A 13,678-nucleotide genomic window follows, 5' to 3' on the forward strand; every position below is an offset into this window, starting at 1 on the left:
CCTTCCTGCTAACTTCCTGCTAACCTCCTGCTAACTTCCTGCTAACTTTATGAGAACGTCCTTCCTTTGATCCAGCTCTCCACCCACCTCTCAGGGTGCGTTTGATTTAAAGCCTGTCCCCCTCCAGCCGCAGGACGGGTACCGCATGGTGCAGCAGTTCCAGTTCCTGGGTTGGCCCATGTACCGGGACACGCCCGTCTCCAAGCGCTCCTTCCTGAAGCTCGTCCACCAGGTGGACAAATGGCAGGACGAGTACGACGGCGGCGAGGGACGCACCGTCGTCCACTGCCTGTGAGGCTGCACACAGTACTACACAGTACTACTACACAGTACTACTACACGGTACTACTACACAGTACTACTCACAGTACTACTACACGGTACTACTCACAGTACTACTTCACAGTACTACTACTACACAGTGCTACACAGTAGTACACAGTACTACTACACAGTACTACACAGTAGTACACAGTACTACTTCACAGTACTACTACTACACAGTAATACACAGTAGTACACAGTACTACTACATAGTACTACACAGTAGTACACAGTACTACTACATAGTACTACACAGTAGTACAGTACTACTAGCTGAGGTTCCCAGGTATTTGCAGAAGGTCAGGTCAGGTCATGGCGTCTCGGTCATACAGGATACATGAGATCCAAACTTTAACTGGTTTATTTGTCTTGATGCTCAGAGTTGCCAACAGTCTGTAGTAGCAGCAACATTCCTGCCACTTTTGGATTATGGAGATGTTTTATATATGAATGCTTCGACCAAATGTCTTCAATCATTAAATACTGTGTATCATTGCTCTTTAAGGTTTATAACCGGTAGTAGACGTCTGACACATCATTGTGATTTGTACGCAAAAGCTGATTGGCTCCTTTAAGTGAACGGAGAAACAATCATTTAATGATCCTGATGTATAAATCTTTACTCGGTCTAACCCCAGCATATTTATCCACTCTCCTACATAGAACTGTCGGTTCTCTTCGCTCCAATAACATTATTCTTCTGCATGTTCCACGCTTTGAACTGAAACAGTGAAACAGGCATTCAGTGTTTTACCCCACAGCCTGGAATCAGCTGCAGTCTGAACTTAAGATGTCGGAAATGATTTCACTGGACTTATTTTGAGCCGTTCTTAAAGATAGGCAACAAGATTCTATGAAACAATGTCATTGTTTTTAAATTGTTTTTATTGTTTTATACTTGTGCATATGTATTAATTGTTTTTATCTTGTAACCAGGTTGCTATGTATCGCAAATTTTTGCTCAGGTCCCTCTTGAAAATGAGATCTAGATCTCAACGGGGTTTACCTGGTTAAATAAAGGAATATATATATATATATATAATAACAAATAAATTGCCATTAGGCTAATATATTACAGCAATAGAGGTTCAACTAATACAAACTCAAACAAAAATATCTAATAAGAAATAAACTCAGCCATCCACATGTGCATGTAAATCCACAACATACACAAGTAACTCAGTTCACGTAAAGGTTACATCATTAGGCAGAAAAACCACCAACAGACTAACAGAAGAGGCTCTGTGGCGCCATCATGTGGCAGATAAAATCCCTACACAATGGCAGCAGCTGGCAGCGCCTGCCTTCATCACTATATCTGCTGCAATAACTCAGCAATGACAGATGCAGGTAAACCTACGGAGGCTGAGCAGGTTCTCTGAGTCCCCGCCCTCCTGCAGTTTACACAAATAACAAACTGAATCTAGAATAAACAAACAGCACGCTAAATGCCATAACTTACTTTGTGTCATCAACTTAACAGTCGGAGCATCACTTCTCAGGACTGCACCAGGAACGCCGCCTCACATGCTGAAAATGCAGCAAACATCCCCAGAAGTGTATTAGATTGCTCTCGTAGCGTAGCACTAAAACTTATGTCACTTCCTAGGATCATCTCTAAACCAGGGGTCACCAACACGGGGCCCGCGGGCCCCCGGTCGCCCGAGGGGACCTTGTCAGTCGCCCGCAGAGCAAGTTCTAAAAATAGCCATTGTCATTAGGGAGCACTGCCACAGAAATGATTTAATTTAATGTTTTTACATTGAAGTAATTACATTTGTTTATATTTAGAGTTTTAAAAAGGAAATGATAAAAACTTTTAAAATAAATGGCTTTATGTATAAAACTCTTTCCTAGGGTTAAAGTTCAGAACTGCTCAGACGCCTGCAGGATTTTATCGGAGGGCAGCAGCGCCTGCAGCTGGACAGACTCTGAGAACCTTGAGATTTTCCTTTAAGTAAAGAAAAGAATAATTTCTGGAGTTTTTATTATTTAACCCTCTTTACTATTAACAAAATTGTGGAGAAAAAAATATTTTTTGTGCCAAAACATCTTGTACGTAGCGCACATCTGTGTGAGTCTCTGGGGGTCAAAGGGCACGCCAAAGCTTAAATCTTATTGGTCAGTTTACTTTTGTTTATTTGGCAGCTTGGCGCTTTTTCTGTAAGATAAAAAAGAATGACAGGAGTTTGAACCTCCCGTAGTTCTAAGAGCTGTTTGGATCCCGGTTGAGATTTTTACTGTGTCGGTTCTGGCGGGTCGTCGGTTTCTGAGCTTCTTTGATGTTCCTGAACTGGAGAGCTGATGGTTGCCTGTCGGCTGACATCTGCTGCTCTTCCTGAGCGTCGCGCTAAGACTGAGGCTTAAAGAATTTAATCTGGTGGAATCTAATCTAGCCAAAGTCGAGTAGAAATTAAGCAAATATTGTTGCTTCACCTTCTCGTCCTCTGGACGTCTGACTCCACCTGAACCTGCGATCAACACTCTCCTCTTTCCTCTACCACACGGGTCGGCTTTGCTTCCATGTCTTCATTGGGGCCTGCCATGCAAAGCAATGGCAGGAACCTATTACTATTCTCCCAATTCTTTATTTTTCATCCGTAACCGTTAATGCGGCTCATACCGCTGCGTGCACACCTACAAATGAGGTATCAAAACGTGCAGAAAATTCACGCCATTGGAGCTATTACTTTTGGTGGGATTCGGGGTTAACATGGCGACATAATTCGCAAAAAACTACGAAAAAAAACCCATTATAAGTCAATGGGAAAAATCCTACAAATACCCTATTTTTGAGGATTTTCTGTGTCGTCACGAATTCACGTAGAAATGCCATTCAAATTTCATTTTGTAGATACGTCTGTGATGTCTTCGAAAGTGAAGACGGCTCGTCGATACCAGTTACGGTTTGTCCACAATTTGCCTCTAAGCGACCCAAAGTTTCTCATTTTTCCTAAAATTAGAGTGCGTCTCTTCCTGAGTGCCCCTCTGCTAGAGTGAGAAATGAAGAGAATTTTTCACCCCAAAATAATTTTGAAATCGCCATCACGCCCACAAATATCGCACGATTGGTATCAAAATCGGTCCTGACATTGATACGCATGTCTGCTCCGGTAAAATGTTTTCGAAATTTATCTAGATCGTACGGTTTTCTGTCACGGTGCTTCAGAGCAAAGTCATGCGACAGGATTTTCTGAGGCTGTCTCAGGCTCCCATGTATTTGACTACAATTTCAGATCTGGGCACAACATTTCTTTCTCTCATCGCTGTTATTGCTGTGAGGGAGGTACAGATATGAATCTCAGGACTATCGCAGAAGACACATAGCCCTCTCATACGCTTCAAACGGTTTTCGAATATGTATTACGGTTCCCGAACGGAAAGGATTTGTTCCCAATGCTTTTTTTCAGTAAAACTGCCTGGCTCAAACAAACAATTGTCTGCCCAGCCTCTCTCACTAACAGTTCACACTTTGGTGAGAAAATTATTTACCATAGCAACGGAACTCAAGAGGCTATTGGCTGCTGATTAGGACTACAAATACGCATCATTGTAGTTCTATCTATAGTGGAACGCTCAGTTGAAACAGATCAGGACTGAACTGGCCTTTAGAACTACTTGCTGCTATGGGCTGTATTTAACTGATTTAACTCAGTAACTGTTACACATGGGATTAGTTTGGACCTTTAAAATGAAGCATACTGAAAATTTCAAAATAAAAGCCTTGAATATTTTTACATGATGTAATTGCTCTTTTTGGCTTTATATGACTTTTTCATCCAAAGGACTTTTAGACATGGTAATAGTTTGGCCCTTTGAAATGAAGCATACTGAAAATTTCAAAATAAAAGCCTTGACAATTTTTACATGAGATTATTGCTCTTTTGAGCATTGTATAACTGATTTTATCCAATGACTGTTACACATGGGATTAGTTCGGAACTTTAAAATGGAGCATAATAATAATTTCAAAATAAAAGCCTTGAATATTTTTACATCAGGTAATTGCTCTGTTGAGCATTATATAACTGATTTAACCCAATGACTGTTATACATGGGATTAGTTTGGACCTTTGAAATGAAGCTTAACTAAAAATTTCAAAATAAAAGCCTTGAATATATTTACATCATGTAATTGCTCTTTTTGGCTTTATTTGACTTTTCCAGCCAAAGCAATGTTACACATGGATTTAGTTTGGCACTTTGAAATGAAGTTTTACAAAAATTTCAAAATAAAAGCCTTGACAAAAATTTTAAATCATACTGAATGGTGCACGTCCACCTTACTTAAAGTTCTTGTGATTCTCCACATGCTATTGATTACATTGCAGCGTTCTTTAGCATTGATGCTAATTTCTAGCATGACAACGCCGGGCCCAAACCGACGGGCACGCCTTGGCAGGCCCCGGTTAAATTTCTTCAGAAATTTTCTAGTTATTTAGTATCGTCTGAAAAAGAAAAGTCTGTTGCGGTTTAGCTTTGTGCTGAGTTTTGCGCGTTGGAGAGGTGGTTGTGCTCTTGCAGGTCAGGTGCAGTGATAGTTTTGTGCTACCCTCCGATCTGTCGAACCTTTTTTTTTTTTCGCCATCTGCTGGTGTCAGCCAGCTGGTGACCCGTCAGCTGATCGGTTCGCAAAACCACAGAAAAGCTAATAAACCGGCGACCCGCCAGAACCGCACACTGTAAAAAAGTTCAGGCGGGATCTTAGAACTACGGGAGGCTCAAACTCCACTCATAAATTTTTAGCTCACAGAAAAACGCCAACCTGTGAAATTAACAAAAGCAAACTGACCAATCAGATTTAGGCTTTGTGCCCCACCTCCCCCCCACAGACTGACACACAGCTGTGTGTACAATATCTTTTGACACAAAAGATCTTTTTTTCTCCACAATTTTGTTAATAGTAAAGAGGGTTAAATAATAAAACAATAACTTTTCTTTTTTTATTTAAAGGAAAATCTGTTCAGCTGCAGCTGCACCAATCCAGACTCTCAGTGACTTGTGGGTAATTTAGAATCACACAGAAAATCTCCAAAAGGGAATCAACATGTCCCTCCATGTCCCCGTGTCCTCAGGAACGGCGGCGGGCGCAGCGGCGTCTTCTGCAGCGTCAGCATCGTGTGTGAGATGCTGAGGCAGCAGCGCTGTGTGGACGTCTTCCACGCCGTCAAGACGCTCAGAAACAACAAACCCAACATGGTGGACCTGCTGGTGAGGCTGACAAACGTCATTATTATCAAAACTATTAGCATTATGTTTTATTAAAAGGTCATTAATATCGTTGTCTCTTTTAATACTTTGTGGGGCTTTTTATATATTCTGGGCTTTATGTTATATTATTAGAATGTATTAATTATTTTAGATTAATTTATTATATTAATTATATGTTGTGTCTCCACAGGAACAATATAAGTTCTGCTATGAAGTGGCTCTGGAGTTCCTGAACTCTGCTTAGCTGGGACCAGCACGCCCTTCATCACCTCCTCCTCCTCCTCCTCCTCCTCCTCGTTGTGCTGCAGGAGGAAGAGGAGGAGGAGGAAGGTGTGTCCTGCCTCGTTGGACGGACAGCGAGCATGGACACCCTGACTGTCCTCTTTGTCGTCTTGTTGGTTTTTCTTGTGTCGTAAACCTGGCAGTGACTCGGACTGAAGCTCCGCCCACCTGCGATGACCTCATCCTGTCCAGGTCCGGTTCCTCCTTACCGGGTCTTCCTGAACGGCAGCAGGACAGCGTGCCACTACTGGGACACCTTGACACGACAGAATCAGAACCGCGACTCAGCAGAACCAGTCCTGTCTTCAGAAAGTCGAGTCATCGGTTCTGCTGCCATCTTGTGGTTGGCAGCAGAACTGCACCAGCGCCGACCCAAATACCGGACATGACGTTCTGTCCGTTCCTTTTATCTGCTTCTGTTTTTATTTATAGAAGTCCAAAGAGACATGCATGTTGTAAATTGTTCCAGCCGTCCTCACAGATCCAAAGACCTTCTTCTGGTTCTGGACGGTCTTCCTGCAGACCGTCGGACCGGTCCTCTGCTGGGGGCCCAGCTATGAGCCATGTGGGACACCGTCCGTTCAGACAGAGACGGACAGTCTGAAGAGGCTCTGTGATCGGACCGGATCGCAGGAACTCGGGTTCTGCTGGTTTTGGTTCTGTTCAGGTGCCGGACCTCAAACTGGTGGACACAACCTCTGGTTGCCATGGAAACCATTAAAAGATCCTCCGATTGTGATGTGGTCAAACCATGTTTACACTGTGTAACCTGGATCACATCAGGCATTAAACTGGTTTAAACTGGTTTAATCCTGATCACACCGGTTCTACACTAGTTCTAAACTGGTTTAATCCTGATCACACCGGTTCTACACTAGTTCTAAACTGGTTTAATCCTGATCACACCGGTTCTACACTAGTTCTAAACTGGTTTAATCCTGATCACACCGGTTCTACACTAGTTCTAAACCGGTTTAATCCTGATCACACCGGTTCTACACTAGTTCTAAACCGGTTTAATCCTGATCATTCAACCCGGTTCTAAACCAATTTAACCGGGCCAGCCTCTAGTTCTGCTGGACCCGTCCCTTGTGAGTCCAATATCGGATCAGTTACTGATGTAGTCTGGCCAGGACCTCGGCATCATGGGGCATTTCATCTCCCAGGTTTCCATGGCAACGGCCTGCCGCAGCAGCATAGTTCACCCTGGAGAACACCAGGGGTCAGTGTTCATCTTCTGTCTTCTTCCTTGGTGTTTTGTATCGCTGAAACTAACTGGACCGGACCGGGCCTCACTTTGGACCTTGGTCTGGTCCACTTCTGGCAGTCTGGTCCTGGTGGGCCCGGTCCGTTTGGGCCCGGTCCGTGTGAATAATGTACATAGTGAATATTTATTCCTTCGCTGTCGTCGTTCTTGTGAAGCACAGAGGCTGACAATCATGGCAGAAGATCTTCCTGTTCCGCCATCAGTACCGCAGCGGCGCCGGCGGTCCAGTCGGATGGAGTCTGACCCGGTCGTGACTGGACCCAATTAAGGCTCGGTACTGGTGCTGAGAAGAACATCACTGTAATGAAAGCTTTTATTTATGTTGTATGATTCCAATAAAACTGAACACGCTGCCTCAAGTCTCTGAATGTACGGACCGGACCGGGTTCTGGTTCTGCAGAATGTTCATGTCATTTCCACATCAGTTTTTAAATGTTCACCGGTCCGGTCCAGTTCAGGTGGGCTGCCACCTGAAGAGCTGGCGTTACCATAGTAACCACCCCTATCCTTCAGTTGCGCAGTTTTTCCATCACTTTTATAAAACTAACCTGGTTCTGTATGAAATACACAGAAACTACCAGTTTAACTTTGACTAGGCCACTAAGCAGCCTCATTATTCTTCATCAGGTACCATCTCTGGAACCGGTTCTGGTACAAGTTGCAGGCACAACTTTTCATTCTCCTTCTGGATTCATTGGAGACCTTTGAACTTTGGTTTCTTCCTGATGCTTTCCAGGTCGTCACCATGGTTACGCTGGCTATCTGCTTTAAAAACGGTTATTGGAGAGCAGCCAGGCGGATTATTCATGTTAACATTGAATAAGGTGCATAAATTTATCAGAGATGTTTGCTATAATCTGTTCACTGCAGAACAGAGAGCAGCGTGAACAACTACAGATTAGAATAATGATGCCAACCAACCTGCCTTTGGACATATTACTCCCTCCCAGAAGATGGCAGTAGTGTACCAGAGTAGGTGGGTCACCTCTTCTATAACCAAAGGAGAAGTTTCTCTGTTTAATAATCATAATAATAATAAATAACTAAATTTTCCAGGCCTCCAGTGTGGAACTCAGCGACCCTGCAGAGATAAGCGTGTTGGACAATGGATGGGAGTGGAAGAGGGGTTTTTTACATTTAAATTGATTATTTTTTTATTATTATTTTTTAAAAAATAAAACTTTCTAACAATGTAATAAGCCTGTAGTTCCCGTCGCGGCCGCTGGTGGCAGCAACGAGAAGGAAGCGTCGGCAGAAGAAGAGCAGCAGCAGCAGGGTTCCTGGCGTGGCCTGTTGTGGTTCTGATTCTGTTGGGTTCGTCAGGGCCGGTGTTGAACAGAACATGGAGTTCGGACTTTAATCTTTATATTCCGGGTGTGACGTCACAGTGGACCCTGCGGAGGTGGCCTCGCGACCGTCAGGTGAGCTGACCTGGTGAGTTAGCATCGAGCTAACCGGCTCATCCTTCGCGGGTTCGGTTAAATTAGAGGTTCCATTAGAACGAACCGGAACCGAATCTGAGCCTGCAGGTTGTGGTTCAGAGGTAACCGAACCGCTGTGGACCGGGCTGTCCTCCCGGAACGTTTTGTAGAATCCGGTGGTCGACCCAGACCTCTAATGAGTCTGCGATAGTACCAGGGAAGGTTTAGGTTCGGACCTGGTTCCGGTCCAGCTCTGTCTGTGGAGCGCCTTCCCTCCGTCGCCATGGTTACAGGAAGTTCCGGTGGTCCAGATGGAAACCCTCAGACCAGTCTGGGTTGGTTCTGACTTCAGCCTAGAGCCGTGTTATCTGGATCAGGCTGTGTTCTGTAGGTCTATGAGATCTACTGGTGGTCCTGCTCTCTGTCCTGTCCAGTGGCTCTGGTTCTGACAAGGTTCTGGTTCTGCTGACGAAGCTGAAGTTGGTTTCCGATTCTGCTATTAGAGCAGAATAATCCAGTCCTGGTTTGAATTTTCTAGGTGTTGTAGTTCTGGAGCTGCAACAGTTCTAATGTGGTCCACATGTAAAAAGTGGTAAAATCAACCTTTATTGAAGTTTCACAAATCAGATAAAAGTTTCACAAATCAGATAAAAGTTTCACAAATCAGATAAAAGTTTCACAAATCACAAACATGGTTTGAAATATTCTGCTATTAGAGTAGAATAATCCAGTCCAGGTTTGAAGTGTCTAGGTGTTGTAGTTTTTAAACGAGTCGATTAAAGATGCGGAAAGTAGTGAAATATTAGGTGGAATCGCCCTTTAGCCATTTTCCGAATCGGAAACTGGAATCGGAAACCAACTTCAGCTTCCTGTTCTGCTGTATGTTCCTGCAGGAGCAGCAGCTATGGAGCCCCCTGGTGGAGGAGAGGAGCTGTGCATCCTGCTGCTGAGGCAGGGCGGCAGACGGGAGGTGGGCTGCCAGTGGGAGAGTCCTGAGGAAGAGGAGGAGACGAGGAAGGAGGTGGGCTGCCAGAGCTGCAGAGCCGAGACCAGGGAGGCGGCTGTCCAGGTGGACCTACTGGGTCAGAACCAGAACCTGTTGGGTCAGAACCTCAGCTGGAGACACTCAGGTGAGACACATCGTCTCGCTCTCTCTCTCTCTCCTTCCTGGTGCTCTCTTGCCTCACCTGCACAGGTAGACGCTCTGCCTCTGCACTACTGCAGCCTGAGGACCTGATCCAGCTATGATCCAGCAGGGTGTGTTCGATAAATTAATCTCATGGTTGATAGGAAGATCATGAGTCTGACTGGAGAACATGAAGCTCTGCTGTTCCCATAACAACAAAACCTGAAGTAGAACAGGCTGCCGTTTAACCACGCCACTACGGTTTAACCTCGTTACTACGGTTTAACCTCGTTACTACGGTTTAACCACGTTACTGCTGTTTAACCTCGTTACTACGGTTTAACCACGTCACTGCGGTTTAACCTCGTTACTACGGTTTAACCACGTCACTGCGGTTTAACCTCGTTACTACGGTTTAACCACGTTACTACGGTTTAACCACGTTACTGCTGTTTAACCTCGTTACTACGGTTTAACCACGTCACTGCGGTTTAACCTCGTTACTACGGTTTAACCACGTTACTGCTGTTTAACCTCGTTACTACGGTTTAACCACGTCACTGCGGTTTAACCTCGTTACTACGGTTTAACCACGTTACTGCTGTTTAACCTCATTACTACGGTTTAACCACGTCACTGCGGTTTAACCTCGTTACTGCGGTTTAACCGCGTCACTGCGGTTTAACCGCATTACAGGTCACTTTCTACGTTAACCTGAAGAAAAGTTATACAAGAATCTGATATTATATTCAATGTAATAATAAAGAGGCAAGCTCACAAATACACTTATAAAATGTCTAAACTCCAGCTTTTAGTTTCTGTATTCAGCTCCAGTCAGTTTAACAGATGAACTTTGACCTTGTCCAGACATTTATAGCTTTGTGTTCATGTTAGCGACGGGATTTAACACCTTTGTTTGTCACAGAAACTCATCTATCATCTGCGTGGCTCCATGATGAGCCATGATGAGCTCCACCACACATTTGTTGCAACCGGGATGATATGAAATAAATGTTCCGGTTCATCCTTAAAGCTACACTTTTGTTAATCATCTAAACCAGAACCGCCCGCTGTGTTCAGTCTGTCGGCTCACCTGTAGAAATACACCTTCAGCTCTTCCTGCTGCTCGCTCTGAACCGCCAGCAGGCAGCAGCTCCAGTCATTTTAAAGATGCTTATTGGTCCCCGAAAAACTACAAAGACTCAGACATTATCATCAATCAATAAAATCCTCTAAGGCTGAACCTGAAAACTGGACGTTATGCTGCTAGCAGTTAGCTTTCGTCAACAACTCAGGAGGAAGTGAGAGCTCTGAGCAACGCAAGTAACGACCCGGCCGGAACACGGTGCGCTAAATAATAAAATATAATTTAATGAAGCTTTGAGGCAGATATATTTTCCTCAAGGAATTTTAATAATGGAGGTCCTCAAATCGCTCGAGGAATCGTTTCAGCACTAAATTAAACTACTGAACTAAACAAGAACTGGTTCTCTAAAAGAACTGGTTCCCATTCCCAGGTGTAGTGATGTGTTTCTCACACAAGGAGGCAGCAGAGACGTTTGTTTCTTAATTATTCCCTGCAGTCTTGTCTGCAGACTAACTGGAGCCTGTCAGTCAGAACCCAGGGCCCAGTTTAACCCGGTTTGTCCCTGCAGGTTCGTCTGCCGACCTGCTGCAGTGTCTGACAGTCCGACCCGACGGGTCAGACGGCGGTGCCCTGCTGCAGCACTGCGTCCCGAATCGGACCAGAACCAGGATCATCAGACCTGCAGCCAAACTCTCTGATGAGCCCACCGACACCAGAACCAGAACCAGGAAGAGACCGGTTCCGCAGAGCGCCAGGCGCAATGGGAGGCCGGGCCGGCTGCGGCGCCGGTCACCTGACCCCCAGGAGGACGAGCAGGAGGAGGAGGAGGGGGGGCCGGAGGACGAAGACACCGGGGACCCCACCTGGACCCCCAGGGGAGGTGAGATCAGAACCAGAACCAGAACCTGCTGGGTGAAGGTCCATCTCAGATCTGACCCGTCCTCTCCTCTGCGTCCCCTCAGACCGGCCTCTGGCTCCGTCAGAGCCCGAACCGGACTCCACACCGGACTCCGGACCCGACCTGCAGCAGGTGAAGCTGGAGCCGGACAGCACAGTGTGCGACGTGTGTGGGAAGGTGATGAAGAACAAGTCGAGCCTGGCGCGCCACTCCTTCATCCACACGGGGAAGAAGCCTTTCGCCTGCCACCTCTGCCCACTGCGCTTTAACCGCCGCGACAACCTGCGCCACCACCTGGGTCGGCTGCACCCGGACGGTGCGCCGCGCCGCCAGCGCCGGTCCACGGCGCCGGCCTGGCTGTGCGCCGTCTGCGGGAAGACGTTTGTCTGCCGGTCGCGGCTGAAGACTCACGAGGCGATTCACTCCGGTGTCAAGCCGTTCCGCTGTGACCTCTGCCCCAAGGCCTACATGCGCAGCAATGACCTGCAGCACCACACGAACGTGGCGCACAGCTCCGGCGCCGCCCCGCCGCTCCGCCCCGCCTCGCTGCTCTGCCATCTCTGTGGTAAGGAGTTCAAGTGCCGCTCGCAGCTCGCCGTCCACTTCCAGACTCACACCGGGGAGCGCCCGCACCTCTGCGATATCTGCGGCCGCAAGTTCGCCCGTCAGTACCAGCTAAAGCGCCACAAGGTGCTGCTGCACCCCAGCTGCTCCACCGCGGAGCCCGGCCCTCCGCCGGACGCGGCGCCGGACCCGGCGTTCTCCTGCGGCGTCTGCGGCAGGCGACTGAAGTCTGAGATGCAGCTGACCGAACACGCTCGCATTCATGTGGGCGACAACTTGCACCGCTGCAGCGTCTGCCTGCGTGGCTTCCAGCGCCCCGGATATCTGCGGCAGCACCACCTGCGAGTGCACCTGAGGGCAGCGGCGGGCGATGCGCCACGTGGCTCCAGGCGGCGCGGCGCCTCGCCCAGCTCCTTCCCCTGCACCGCCTGCGGGAAGACGTTCCGGTTCCGCTCGCTGCTGGCCAGCCACGCCCTGGTCCACGGCGACGTGCGGCCGTTCGCCTGCGACTTCTGCAGCCGCAGCTTTCGCCGCCTCAGCCACCTGAAGAGGCACCGGCGAGCGGTGCACGCCGACGGGGCGCGCCCGCCCCAGAGCTTCGTCTGCCACATCTGCGGCAAAGACAAGAAATGTCGCTCGCAGCTCGCCAGGCACGTCGTCATCCACACCGGGGAGCGGCCGTTCGCCTGCGACCTCTGCCCCGCCCGCTTCAATCGCCGCGGTAACTTGCAGCAGCACCAGAGGCGCATGCACGGCGTGGGCAAGGCCGGCGAGGCTCCGCCCATCCTGTTCCAAGACGAGGACGATGCGCCGAGCTACAAGCAGGAGGAGCTGCTGGACCGTGTGGGCGGAGCTGGAGATGAAGACGAGCAGCTGGACTCCACCTGACCGGACGGTGCTCTGAGCGCGCTCACTGCCCGACCTGCCGTCCTTTGGACACCGTGAAAACCGTGTGGTTGGCACGGTAACGGGGTGTTTGGGGCTACTTGGGGCTTGAGTGTCTCCATGGCAACTGGGACCGATTAACCGCAGATTAAAGCATCACTGCTCAGGTCGACCAATCAGGAAGCAGCAGCTGCTTCGTCATGCTGAGGTACTGACGGTTCTGGTTCTGGTCGGGTTCTGCCTCAGTGATTATTTCTGTTTTCTTTCTGTCAGCTCGTTGTTTTGTTGGATTTCTGTTCGGACCTCTGTGGTTCTGCTGGCTCTCGGCTCGTTTCAATAAAAACCTTCTGATGTTGGGTGCTTTTATTTTTTAAAGGAGGCCTTTATTTTGACAGTCTTCAGACAGGAAGTGGCCTGTGAGAGGAAGTCATAGGGCAAAGGTCATTGAGTCGGCACTGAGGCGTCCGACGGTTTGATTTCTGATCAGATCCGGACCGTTCTACTGAGTCACCTTTGACCTTTGCCGGACAGAACCGCTCTGCCGACGTTTCGCAGCCTGCCGCAGATTCTCTGCTGGAGTCGGGTCGGGACTTTGACTAGGCCGACTCAGAGA

At 47.8% G+C, this 13,678-nt stretch overlaps 2 protein-coding genes across 15 annotated transcripts in view; both read left to right on the forward strand.

Moving 5' to 3' along the window:
- The window catches only part of LOC116711889 (receptor-type tyrosine-protein phosphatase mu-like), an 81,332-nt gene extending 74,760 nt beyond the window's left edge, over window positions 1–6,572 (forward strand). For all 13 annotated transcript variants that reach the window (XM_032551481.1, XM_032551482.1, XM_032551484.1 and 10 more), the window contains 3 exons: window positions 128–291; window positions 5,400–5,535; window positions 5,726–6,572. In XM_032551481.1, the coding sequence (XP_032407372.1) occupies window positions 128–291; window positions 5,400–5,535; window positions 5,726–5,779 (354 nt within the window). In that variant the 3' untranslated portion in view covers window positions 5,780–6,572. The remainder of the gene's footprint in view (window positions 1–127; window positions 292–5,399; window positions 5,536–5,725) is intronic.
- Window positions 6,573–8,275: 1,703 nt separating this feature from the next.
- On the forward strand, window positions 8,276–13,421 carry LOC116711891 (zinc finger protein 835-like). 2 transcript variants are annotated; one of them, XM_032551495.1, is made up of 4 exons: window positions 8,276–8,518; window positions 9,399–9,635; window positions 11,287–11,598; window positions 11,681–13,421. In XM_032551495.1, exons 2-4 carry the CDS (start codon window positions 9,410–9,412, stop codon window positions 13,066–13,068), a joined length of 1,926 nt encoding a protein of 641 aa, XP_032407386.1. In that variant the 5' UTR covers window positions 8,276–8,518; window positions 9,399–9,409; the 3' UTR covers window positions 13,069–13,421. The 2 variants fall into 2 exon arrangements, with proteins under 2 accessions (XP_032407386.1, XP_032407385.1); XM_032551494.1 differs by having other exon boundaries at window positions 8,276–8,505.
- The last annotated feature ends 257 nt before the right edge of the window (window positions 13,422–13,678 follow it).

The sequence above is a fragment of the Xiphophorus hellerii genome, chromosome 21 (assembly GCF_003331165.1).
Source record: "Xiphophorus hellerii strain 12219 chromosome 21, Xiphophorus_hellerii-4.1, whole genome shotgun sequence".
Lineage (NCBI taxonomy): Eukaryota > Metazoa > Chordata > Actinopteri > Cyprinodontiformes > Poeciliidae > Xiphophorus > Xiphophorus hellerii.

Bases quoted from the DNA above. Each gene is read 5' to 3' on its own strand.
- LOC116711891 (XM_032551495.1), top strand. From the start codon at position 9,410: ATGGAGCCCCCTGGTGGAGGAGAGGAGCTGTGCATCCTGCTGCTGAGG. The intron at 9,636-11,286 runs GTGAGACACATC...TTGTCCCTGCAG, and splicing joins CCTCAGCTGGAGACACTCAG to GTTCGTCTGCCGACCTGCTG. The intron at 11,599-11,680 runs GTGAGATCAGAA...GCGTCCCCTCAG, and splicing joins CACCTGGACCCCCAGGGGAG to ACCGGCCTCTGGCTCCGTCA.